Source organism: Gekko japonicus, unplaced genomic scaffold, assembly GCF_001447785.1.
Source record: "Gekko japonicus isolate JY-2015 unplaced genomic scaffold, Gekko_japonicus_V1.1 scaffold1211, whole genome shotgun sequence".
In the NCBI taxonomy this organism is placed as follows: Eukaryota; Metazoa; Chordata; class Lepidosauria; order Squamata; family Gekkonidae; genus Gekko; species Gekko japonicus.
In genome coordinates, this window is record NW_015161990.1 from 330,437 (window position 1) to 341,058 (window position 10,622).

Sequence of the window (10,622 nt, forward strand, 5' to 3'; positions counted from 1 at the left end):
GAGTGACAAGTGGAGTGCCTCAGAGATCTGTCTTGGGACCTGTTTTGTTCAACATCTTTATAAATGATTTGGGTGAACAGAGAGAATGCTTATTAAATTTGCAGATCTTATATTGGGATGGGCAGCAAACACAGTAGAAGACAGAGTCAGGATACAGGATGATCTTGACAGGCTGGAAAACTGGGCTAAAACAAATAAAATGAATTTCAACGGAGATAAATGTAACGTTCTGTATTTAGGTAAAAAAAATCAAATGCATAATTATAAGATGGGGGAGACTAGTCCTGGGCAGTAGTATGTACAAAAAGGATCTAGAGATCTTAGAAGACCAGACACAGAACATGAGTCAGCAGTGTGATGCGGTAGCTAAGAAGGAAAATGTGTTTTGAGGCTGTATTAGCAGTAGTGTCCAGATCATACGAAGTTAGACCTCACCTAGAGTATTGTGTTCACTTTTGAGCACAATTGAACAAGGATATAGACAAGCTGGAACGTGTCAAGAGGAGGGCAACGAAGATGGTGAGGGGTCTGGAGACCAAGTCCTATGAGGGAAGGTTGAAGGAGCTGGGTATGTTTAGCCTGGAGAGATGACTGAGGTGATGTTACCATCTTCAAGCACTTGTGGTGTGGTTGTTTTCTGTTGCCCCAGAAAGTTGGACCAGAACCAGCAGGTTAAAATTAAATCAGAATAGTTTTTAGTTAAGCATCAGGAAGAACTTCCTGACAGTTAGAGCAGTTCCTCAGCGGAACAGGCTTCCTCGGGAGGTGGTGGGCTCTCCTTCTTTGGAGATTTTCAAGCAGAGGCTAGATGGCCCCATCTGACAGCAATGCAGATTCTCTGAACTTAGATCAGGAGAGAGGGCAGGAAGGGTTGCCTCAGGGCTTAGTTCTCATGGCCCTTACGTGCCCAGGGAAATGCTGATCGCTACTTTGAGGTCAAGAAGCTATTTTTGTCCAGGCCGGTTTGGCTGGAGGACCTGAAGGTGATTTTTTGCTGCCTTCTAGGCATAGGACAGCAGTCCCCGGGTGCATGTGGAGGGGGAGGTATTTGTGAATTTCCTGCATTATGCAGGGGGGTTGGACTAGGTGGGCCCTGGAGGTCCCTTCCGACTGTATGATTCTATGATTCAACCCATCCTTGTGTGAGTGCAAACAATTGGGAACCATCCATTATCCTGGGCTGAGTACCTACCAGGGGTCATCCCCTGCTGATTTCAGGCACACATGTTCACATTTACTTTTCGAAGACACAGCAGAGCCCTCCTCCTTGGCGTGAACGAACAGCCAAGAGAACTCCTCCTCCTCCTCCTCCCAGTCTGCTCCTGCACAGAAAGCAGGGAGTTCTCAGCAGCACACGCTGAAGTGGGAAGTCCCACTTTTGCAAAACCCCCCCCCCCCACGGCACCCATCTTTGAAGGAGGATTCAGGAGGACTCTGGGCTCAAAAAAACCCACAACCCAGCAGGGCACCAAAGGCTTCCTCCTCGCCTGCCTCACTTAGGAACGGCATCTCTGCCACTCCACGGGAAGAGCTGGTCACAGAGCCGCTCCAGCTCAATCCCATCACAGCCAAAGGAACTTAGACTTTTGCCTGAAACCGTGTAAAATCCCGCCTGGCAGCAGTCCGATGCTTGGCAAACACACACCCCACTCCCCCCCCCAGGCGAGGACGCTTTGAGGTGGAACCCACCCGGCCCAGATCCCAAAGGTGGCTGTGCTGACTACCCTAGCCCCGGGGGGGGGGGAGGGGGGGACTGGATTTTTCAGGCAGAGACTGAAGAGAAAAGGCAAATGAAACTGTTTCAGTGGGTTTCAGGCTTTATTAAACTCCATCACATTTGGGGGAGACCCCTGAGATTTTAACAAGGAACAAGAGAAGAACATTTCATTTTTAAAAAACCCGAGATCTCAGGGCAGCGCCAAGAACTGGCCTGTTCCCTAGGTGGCCCCCGGGGCCACGGAGAGACAGATGCGGACCAAAGCCTCTGCCACATGACCCCTCTCCACAGACCTCCAAGGCCACGCGGTGGGCCACACTAAGGCGGCTTTCAAGGCTCCAAGGAAAGAGGGCTTCAAATCTGGACACCTCTGTCTCCGTGAACAAGGACTGAACACGAAAGGCACCGAGGGAGGGAGGGAGGGTCTTCCCAGAATCTTGTCGGTAACGGATGCAAATGACAAAAATAAAAGCTCGAGAAATGCTCCCTTGGGCAGACAAGGCTTTGGGGGGGGGGTTTACAGAACCGTCCCCTGGAAGCTGCAGCGAGACCACCACAAGCCCGTCGCTCAGCATATGCCCCAAAGCCATCTGGCCCGGCCACAGCCCCCCCTCCCACAGGAAGGGCCGATCCTTTCGGACTGGGAGGGGAACTCAGGATAAGGTTCCATAGGGCGGGAATCCCCAAGATGGACTTCCCCCTCAGTCCGCTCAGCAAAGCCAATGCCTCCAAATTGGGGTGTGTGTGTGTGTGTGTCGGACAAGTAACAGAAGAACAGAGTTGGAGTTATTTCCACTTCCTTCTGCTTTGTAAAAATCCCACGGCCATTCGGGTCCCAAACCTGCTTCAAATGGTGGACATTTCACCAGCGCACCAGCCCTTGTGTTAAAAGGGGGTTCCCTCTGCAGGCTTTGCCACGTGGACCTATCAAGGCCGCTGGAGCAGCAGCCGTAGCAGCGGCACAAGGAGAGCTGCTTAAGGACACTCGCACCAGGGCCCCTCCTCTGGCGACTGCTTCTGTCACTCACTGGGGGGGGGGATGACCGAAAGAGGCTTTTCCGCTCCACCCCTTCCCGGGGGGTGGGTGGGTGTGGGTGTCATGGCAGCAATCTATTCCTCTCTCTGCTCCAACGTCTGGGCAAGCACAGGTGAGAAAGGGGCCCTGAGCCAAAGGAAGATCAAACTCGCGGAGCCCTTGGGGGAGGCCTTGTCCCAATAAGAAAACATTCCTTCGTTGTGAGGCCCCCAAAGTACACAAGAGTTACTAACAGACACAAGGGAACGGACGAGACCATTCTGGGGGTGGGGGACCAAAGCAGGACATTCTACAGGAGTTTGGAGCACGAAAGACATTCCTTTAAAGAGGAACTTACAGTTCTGTGGAGCGGCACAACCAGCTTGTGAGTTTAAAGCTGACAATAGCAGAGAAGATGCCAACAGAAGGAAGGAAGGCAGGAGAGGGAACCAGCCGGTTTCAAGCCAGCTCCACCCTGCCGAGGAGGGCGGGACCGTGCCGGGCACATGTGTCCACAATGGCGCGCGAGAGAGGTGCTCCTGCCAAAGATCAACTTCGAGAGCAGGGTTCCCCACCCCCACGTTAGCACGCACACACATACTGCAAAGAGGACAGAGGGTTTTTTGGGGGCTTCAGGTCCCCACCCTTCATGTCCCCACTAAGAGCACCAGTAAGAAAAAGAGCTATCCAGGTCTCTAGAATGATGAACCAGTGAATGAATCACACACGGCGATTCTAACGGGGACCCGGATACAAGATGTTTGATACTGAAAGGGACAGGTTCGTACATTACGTAGAATACCATTCTGGAAAGACATGGCCTACACTGTGTTCACACAGTCAGGTTGACTCCAGATTAACGCAGTCATGGCTGACCTGACCTCTCTGGTCGAAGGTTCAGAATAAAAGAAAAGAAAGGAAGATGGAGGGAGGGAGGATGTAGCAGAAAGGGAGGGAGGATGTAGCAGAAAGGCAAATTAGAAACAATAATATAAACTTAGAAATAAATAAATCATGTATTTTATCAACATATGTACAAATACACAGTAGAAGGCAACTTTTATGCAAAGGAAATAGATATATATATATCTCAACACTGTACAGGTATTTACACCCTTCGGAAGAAGAGGTCGGACTCTTTTCACAGCTTCAGGCCAAAGGTTTTGAGTGCTTTTTCCTTAGTGTATTCGAGTGGTCTTTCCCCTCCAGGGAGAGGAAAGCAGGTGTGCTGCTCCGCCACGAACGAAGTCATCCCCACTTTTGATACTGGCGGAGAGCTTGCTCACGAAGGCCTGGCACAGCAGACCGAGGGAGGGGGGACTCCCGGCCCCCCCTCCACCCTGACAAAGACGAGAGGTTTGGGGGCGAGCGCAGATGAGGCCGAGCGTGCTGTGACTGATCCTGCTGCCTTGTGAATGCACAGAGTGAGAGAGACCCTCTGCCCCTTCGCCCGACCACAGGAGGAGACCCCAGGAGGGCACCCCCTGAAAGGGCAGAATCAAGGCAGCGCAGGGGCAGCTCAGACGCTGCCACACTTGAAACAGTTTCTTCCCCACAAAGATGCAGAGCTAGAGTTGGTGAGCAAATCCATTCTGCAATTTACCCTAGAAGGCCCCCCCCCCCCAATTAGTAAAGGAAGGGGTAAAATTATTTTTAAAAAGCAAGACAAAGTTGAAAACAGGATCCCTGGCTTAAGGGGGCACAGAGGTTAAGGCAACTGGAACCCCCCGCAGTCAGTCCACGCGGAATGTGCAGGAGGATGGCTGGGAGGTCCTGGTTTCTGGGCCAGCGCCATCTTACTCCCCCCGTGCAGCGAACCCGTTTGGTCTGGATTTCTCTCTCTCCTGGCAGGCGTGGCGACGAGAGGCAAAGGAGTCGAGTGCAAAGAGATGGAGACACGGTCACGGGCGACAACGCATCACAAGCGGGCTCCAACACAGGAACACACAAAGTGCACGGGCGGCAGAGGCGGGAGCAGAGGAGCCAGCCGGAAGGAACCCTGGGCCCGCCGGACCTGAGCCAGCATTCCTTGTCCTTTGGCCACAGCGAACGAAGCCCCCGCAGGGGAGGGCCCCTTCTTCTTCCCCGCTTGCTTCACGGCGGCCTGCTGGCTCCTGACGTGAAGTGGGGCGCACCAGAGGCCAGCCCACAAGACGCTCCCGAGACTCCCGCACTCGCATGCAGTTCTGCTGGCTCCCCGCTTTCCTTCGCACACATGAAAAGAGACGCCACACCCCCAAAAACAAAGCCTCAAGAAGACACAGCAGGTGGCACCACCAGCATCCCGGCAGCACGGCGGACAAAAATAAATATGCAGAAACATAAAAACCCAACCAGGCCCTCCTCGAGCTTCGTTTGGCCAGGAGGGCAGAGGCCACCAGGTGACCAAGGCACTGTCTCGTCCGCCTTCAGGCCCGTCTGTGCCGGCCGGGGCAGCCAAGGGGGAACGGAAGCCGGAACGCGAAGAGGGTCTCCCCCCGCTACGTGAGCAGCAAAGGCAGGCGGAGAGGGGCGCCGGGGGTTCACGCCGCATCATCCTCCAGACTGACCATCTGTCTCTGTGGCAGAAAAAGGTGGGGGGAAAGGGAAGCGTCACTCAGAGGGAGAGACCTGCCGCCACACGGGCCTTGTTCCCCCAATCACACGCTCCAGCAGCAGCAGCAGCAGCAGCACTCTCACAGAGGGGACCTCTTCCTGGGCCGCTCGCGGTGTCCCAAAAGGAGTGCAGAGAGGGCCCAGGAAACCCTCATTTCTGAAAAAGGAGCGTCAGCAGAAGGGAACACGGGCGAGGCGGCAGCCACCAAACCAACTCAGCATCTCCTCACAGAGGAAAGGAGGCGTGGGCGGCCCCCTGCTCAGCTCAGAGATCCAAACCAGGTCTGGCTCCAAGACAAAAGGACACACCCAACCAACGCTCACCTGGGAGCAGGTTTTTAATTTGCTCGTGGTGAAACTTACCGAGTGAACATCTCACCACCACCCCTTTTCTTGGGGGAGGGGGCAATTCGTTTTATGAGCAAGAACACTTATTGGGGGGGAAGGTAACACAGCAGTAGTACTTTAATCCTGACTACAAGTATCCTGACCTGCTGCTTCGCATTCCCTGTTTTTGTGGAAATGCTGCTTAAAATCCAAGGACTGACCATTCAGTGCATCCCAAACTCACACAGCGAGGGGCGTTCACAGGCCCTGTACACGTCTGGCATGAGGACTGCCCTGAAGGCACTCCCCCCCCCGCCCCACACCCCCGGGACACCGGGGAGGAACATAATCAGCCAGAATCCCCAAACGCAGCATCCCATCTCAGGCAAACCTATTCAGCATGGCGAAGGGGCGTGGGCGTGGGGGGTGAGGACCAACAGGAACCCCCAAAGCATCCCCATCGCTTTCCTTTTTTTTTGGGGGGGGGACGACTTCCAAACCACTTCAGTGGACACTCACTGTGGGCATCCCCCTCCTGCTCCGCTGAGGGCTCCCCCGCGACCCTCCCTAGCCTTCAGCCAGCCGCGGGAAGAGGGGAGACTTGGGGGGGGAGGGGATGTCCCGTTCAGCCCCTCTGGACCCACAGCCCCCCCCCCCTCCGGGACACTCACCGACGGGTACGTGTATCCTTCCTGGCTCCGACAAATGTGGACCTCGTCATCCTCAGTCGTTTTCTGATAAACCGGGTTGTCAAAATTGATGCTGTTGGTATTTTTAAGACGCCAATTTTTCCAAACCAGGAAGAGCCCAAAGGAGATTAAGCTAATGAGCACTGAGAAGAAATCCAGGAAGAGCGATTATTTAACCAACACGGAAGCAGGACGTGGAGTACACCACACAAGGCAGAAGCCACAACTTAGACCCACAGACCCCTAAAGTATACAAAGCCTGGGATTAATGAAACGCGCCCAAACCACTCAGGGCATCCCAGAGAGGCAATTTTTTTTTGGGGGCCGCGGCGGGGGGGGGGGGGGGGGAGAGGTATCCCCTGTGCTCAGCAAAGGGCACCCCACCCTCCCACGCCGAAGGCACGGGCGCGGAAGTGGCAACTTACCCAGTGGAAGGACAATAGGGAGCGCCGTTTGGCTGCCTTGTTTTTCACCATCGGTTTCTGCGGCGATGCCGTTTTGAGCTGGGGAAAGAGACCAAGCGCTTCAGATGAAAACAGGCCTCTCCCCTCCCCACCCCACCCCCTCAAAGAGACCTGGGATACACTCTGGTGGGGAGGAGGGAGAGGAGGCGGCAACAGAGGGCACTTGTCCCCGTTAACAGCTGCAGACCTGGACCCAAGGAAAGCTCACCCTCGCCCCCCCGTGCCCCCCCACCAGAAGCTGTTCCAGTGCCCGCCCACCATCAGATGGTGCCCGGCGGTGCCTCTCCAGGGTTTCACGCCAAAGGAGGTCTTTCCCCAGACCTGCTACCGGAGAACCGCTCACTGGAGGCAGCAGGGCCGAAACCTGCAACCTTCCACACACAAAGCACACCAGGCTCTCTCTGCCACTCTGCATCCCTGCACCACCACCCCTGGCCCCACGCATCCCACAGGGTGTCGTGTGCTACCCCCCACCCACCCCAGTACAGCAAGCCGGGCTTTGCCCACATAAATTATAAGCCCACAATTCAAATCCCTTCCAGCGACAGAAGGCTGCAACAACGGCCATCCACTAGCAAGACAACCCGCAGCCTTGGCTCTTGTAACATTTATATTCCGCCCCCACCCCCCCACCCCCAATAAATGGAGCGCCGCCGTGCGAAAAACCGGGTGGGTATCCCAGGCGGTGTCCCAACCAGACAGTGAGCCGGGCAGATCTGATAGGAACCACCAGCCCAGATTTCCAAGCGCGGAACTCACCGCTTCGGTACAGAAGTGTCTCATGGGAAAGACTGAACGGCCGGAGCCCAGAGCCCCTCTTACCTTCCTGGGACAGGGTGGCCACTGCTGGGGTGGTGCGCCCAGGACCACCCGTGGCATGTCCAGGACCGGCCGTGGCATGTTTGCTCGGCACAGTGGGGGCGGCAGGCAGGTGCCCAGGTCCGTGCCTGGCAGTAGCAGTGAGGCGTGGCACGACAGTCGTGGTCCTCGTGGTGGGTGGCACAGCGGTGAGGCTGACAGAACCTGGGCTGCCAGGGACCAGGTTACTATCTGTGTGGTGAGGGAAGACAAACCAATCAACGCCTCCTTTCCCCAAAAAGGGGGAAAGAGCGGGGGGGGAGGGGGAGGAGCCCTCCTAAGGCACGTCCTGTTACCTGTGGTGCAGCTCCGCATGTCGGGCGCCAGGTGCAGGCCATCGGGACAGGAGCAGGTGTACTTGGCAGAGTGGAGCGTGATTTGCGGGGCGGGAAGGCACAGGTACTGGCAGCCTCCGTTTGGGACGCCATTCTTCTCACACTGGTTGACACCTTCAAGTAAGACAGAGGGGGAAGCGGCGTGAAGAGGAGTAGGGTTTGGGACCTCACAGGCACCCCGGGGGGCCAGCGGCAAAATGCTCAGCAGGGAAGATGCGGTCTGGCCAAACACCTGAAACAAATACCTTTTGGCTGTCGCACGTTGTGATAGAGAGTCATCGCATCGGGTGAAAACAGATCCTCTGCCACTTTGACGATATCCGAGCCGGTGATGCGGTTGGCACTGAAAATGGCTTCGTTCATGACATCTGTCCAGAACACTTTATCCTGCAAAAGGACCCCAGGGGCCTTAGGATTCAGCTGAGAACACTGCTGGATGCGAGCGCATCCTTAATCACCAGCCCAATCAAGAAATCCCGTGATGAAAAAAGGCCGACACGTTTAGAATTAGGCCGGCACTGACGGACGGAGGCAGCCGGGGAGGGGGCCGCATTCAGAAGACAGCTACGCCGGACTCACTCGGCAGGCGGGACCAGAAGGGCCACGCCTCCTGCCGGCTCTGTGGGCGGGGCAGAGGGACCACAGCTGCCATGCGGGATCCCATCCTGGCTGATGGTGTGGGGGAAGGCCTAGCGGAGACAGAGGGGAGTGGGGGCCGCTAGTCCTAGAGCCGCAGAGCACGCAGGGTGTGGCCCGCTCCAGCTGGGCAGGAAGCGTCACCCGTCACAAGGATACCGTGTGTCCAGGCCACGGGCGAAGAACACAATTCTGCCACAACACTGAATCCCTTCTTTCAAAGGACTGTTGCGTGGGCGAACATGACAGGAATGTAAAGTATGCTACGGCCTTAGCAGTGCTACAAGTGCACGCTATCTAAGCCTGTGCCTGTAGAAGCCAGGGACTGCTCCCCCCCCGCCCCCCTCCAAGGCAGATCCAAAAACCCAGAGGGGGGGGGGCGCTCTCGCCCAGGCTACAGAGCTAACGCCCTCCTCTGGCAGATCGAGGGCATGCCGATGCCTTCTCCAGCTGCTCCCAACCTGAACTTTTCCTTCCGCCAGTTTAGTTTCAGGTTGGGAATGCTTTCTCGGGAGTGCGGCAAGGGGAAGGGCGAGGCGGGTGTCCAAAATGGTCCTGAGACTGAGCACAACACCGGTGCTAGGAGGAAACGGCCTTTTCCAAAATGAGCACACGACGATAACCACATTCGCCCTCCTTATGGCAAGACCAGAGGAAACCAAAGTAGAACCAAAAAACTGTGCAGGAGTTTGCGCTAATAAATTTGAAATATTAATCAAAAAGATTCCATACAAAAGAGTGTACAATATTTGCATAACGTATCAAATACAAGTGAAGACGGCGACCTCCGGATTGTTCTGCCGTTTCGACACAAGTCTTCTTCTGAACAAGGATGCATACACACGTGGGGTCTCTCGGTTTCATTTCAACTGATTCATCATCAACAATTTCATGGATCTCTCAGGATTGTCTAACACAGTGTAGAAACAGTTTCTAGAAAAGCCTTTCAATGGGCGAATGAAGTTGAATGTGCGGAAACAGCAGAACATCCTGCGCAGTTTTTTGGTTCTACTTCGGTCGGTTCAGGGACTGTGGCCATCGGCTTTAGACAAAGACCAGAGGAAAGCCAAGAGTGAGTCCCTCCAGAGCGGCCCCTCGCACACTCCCCATCGGGCACCTCTCCCGAACCTGCCTCACCTCGAAGACCGTGATGGCAAAGGGGTGGGCTAGCTTCTCCTCGCTCACCAGGATGGTCCTCCGGTTCCTCCCATTCACGTCGATGCTGGAGAGGGAGTGGAGCTTGGAGTCCACCCAGTAGAGGCGCTGGCTGGCCAGATCTAAGGCAGAAGAGGCAGGCATTGAGGTTCACCCTCTCCGTGCGCCCAGCAAGCAAGCAGCCAGCCAGCCAGCCAAACCCACGGCGGCGGCGACAGCAGCAGAAGAACCAGCAAAAAGGCCACGCTGGCTCTAGACACAGGGCCAGGCAGGCTCCCTTCCACTACTGGGAATGTCTACAGAAATTCTCAGAAAGGTCCTTGACCTCAGGTGTGAGCGGTTCCAGGCCAGGTTGGAAGCCAAGGTGTTGCCCAACGGCGCAGCGTCAACTTCCAAGAGCGCATGTCTGAAAGTGGCGTGCTGGAAGCACATGCTGTAACACACCAGCAGCTGCCCAAAGGGTGTTCCTGGCGCCTTTCCCGTAGGGGGAAGCTCTGCTCCCAAGGCCCCCCCCCCCCGCTCATTAAACGGGATGCGGCATTTTACAAGTCAACCTTCCACAGAAATCTCTGAACTCCTCTCTCATACATCCCTGCAAGCGACTGTTAAATCCGACACAGAAGGAGTTGGTGTTAGATAATCTGTCGGGCACACACAGGGCAGCGTGTCAAGGGGCCTCTCCATGCCACAGGCGCCCACCCCCAATAGGGGGAACTCTACACATTGTTTAGACACAGCGGCATCATGAGAGAATTAAGCAGGCCCCCCCGCCCCCCCAAAAAAAAGAAGAATGAAACTGGAGGACAGGAAGATGATTATGTGGCAAAAAAC

At 55.5% G+C, this 10,622-nt stretch overlaps 1 protein-coding gene across 1 annotated transcript in view; it reads right to left on the reverse strand.

The window, feature by feature from the left end:
* Nucleotides 1–4,563: 4,563 nt before the first annotated feature.
* The window catches only part of LDLR (low density lipoprotein receptor), a 33,485-nt gene continuing 27,426 nt past the window's right edge, over nucleotides 4,564–10,622 (reverse strand). The window contains exons 12-18 of the mRNA XM_015405379.1: nucleotides 9,774–9,913; nucleotides 8,246–8,387; nucleotides 7,962–8,114; nucleotides 7,630–7,857; nucleotides 6,769–6,846; nucleotides 6,326–6,486; nucleotides 4,564–5,290 (exon numbers count right to left, since the gene is read on the reverse strand). Coding sequence (XP_015260865.1) covers nucleotides 5,255–5,290; nucleotides 6,326–6,486; nucleotides 6,769–6,846; nucleotides 7,630–7,857; nucleotides 7,962–8,114; nucleotides 8,246–8,387; nucleotides 9,774–9,913 — 938 coding nt within the window. The 3' untranslated portion in view covers nucleotides 4,564–5,254. The remainder of the gene's footprint in view (nucleotides 5,291–6,325; nucleotides 6,487–6,768; nucleotides 6,847–7,629; nucleotides 7,858–7,961; nucleotides 8,115–8,245; nucleotides 8,388–9,773; nucleotides 9,914–10,622) is intronic.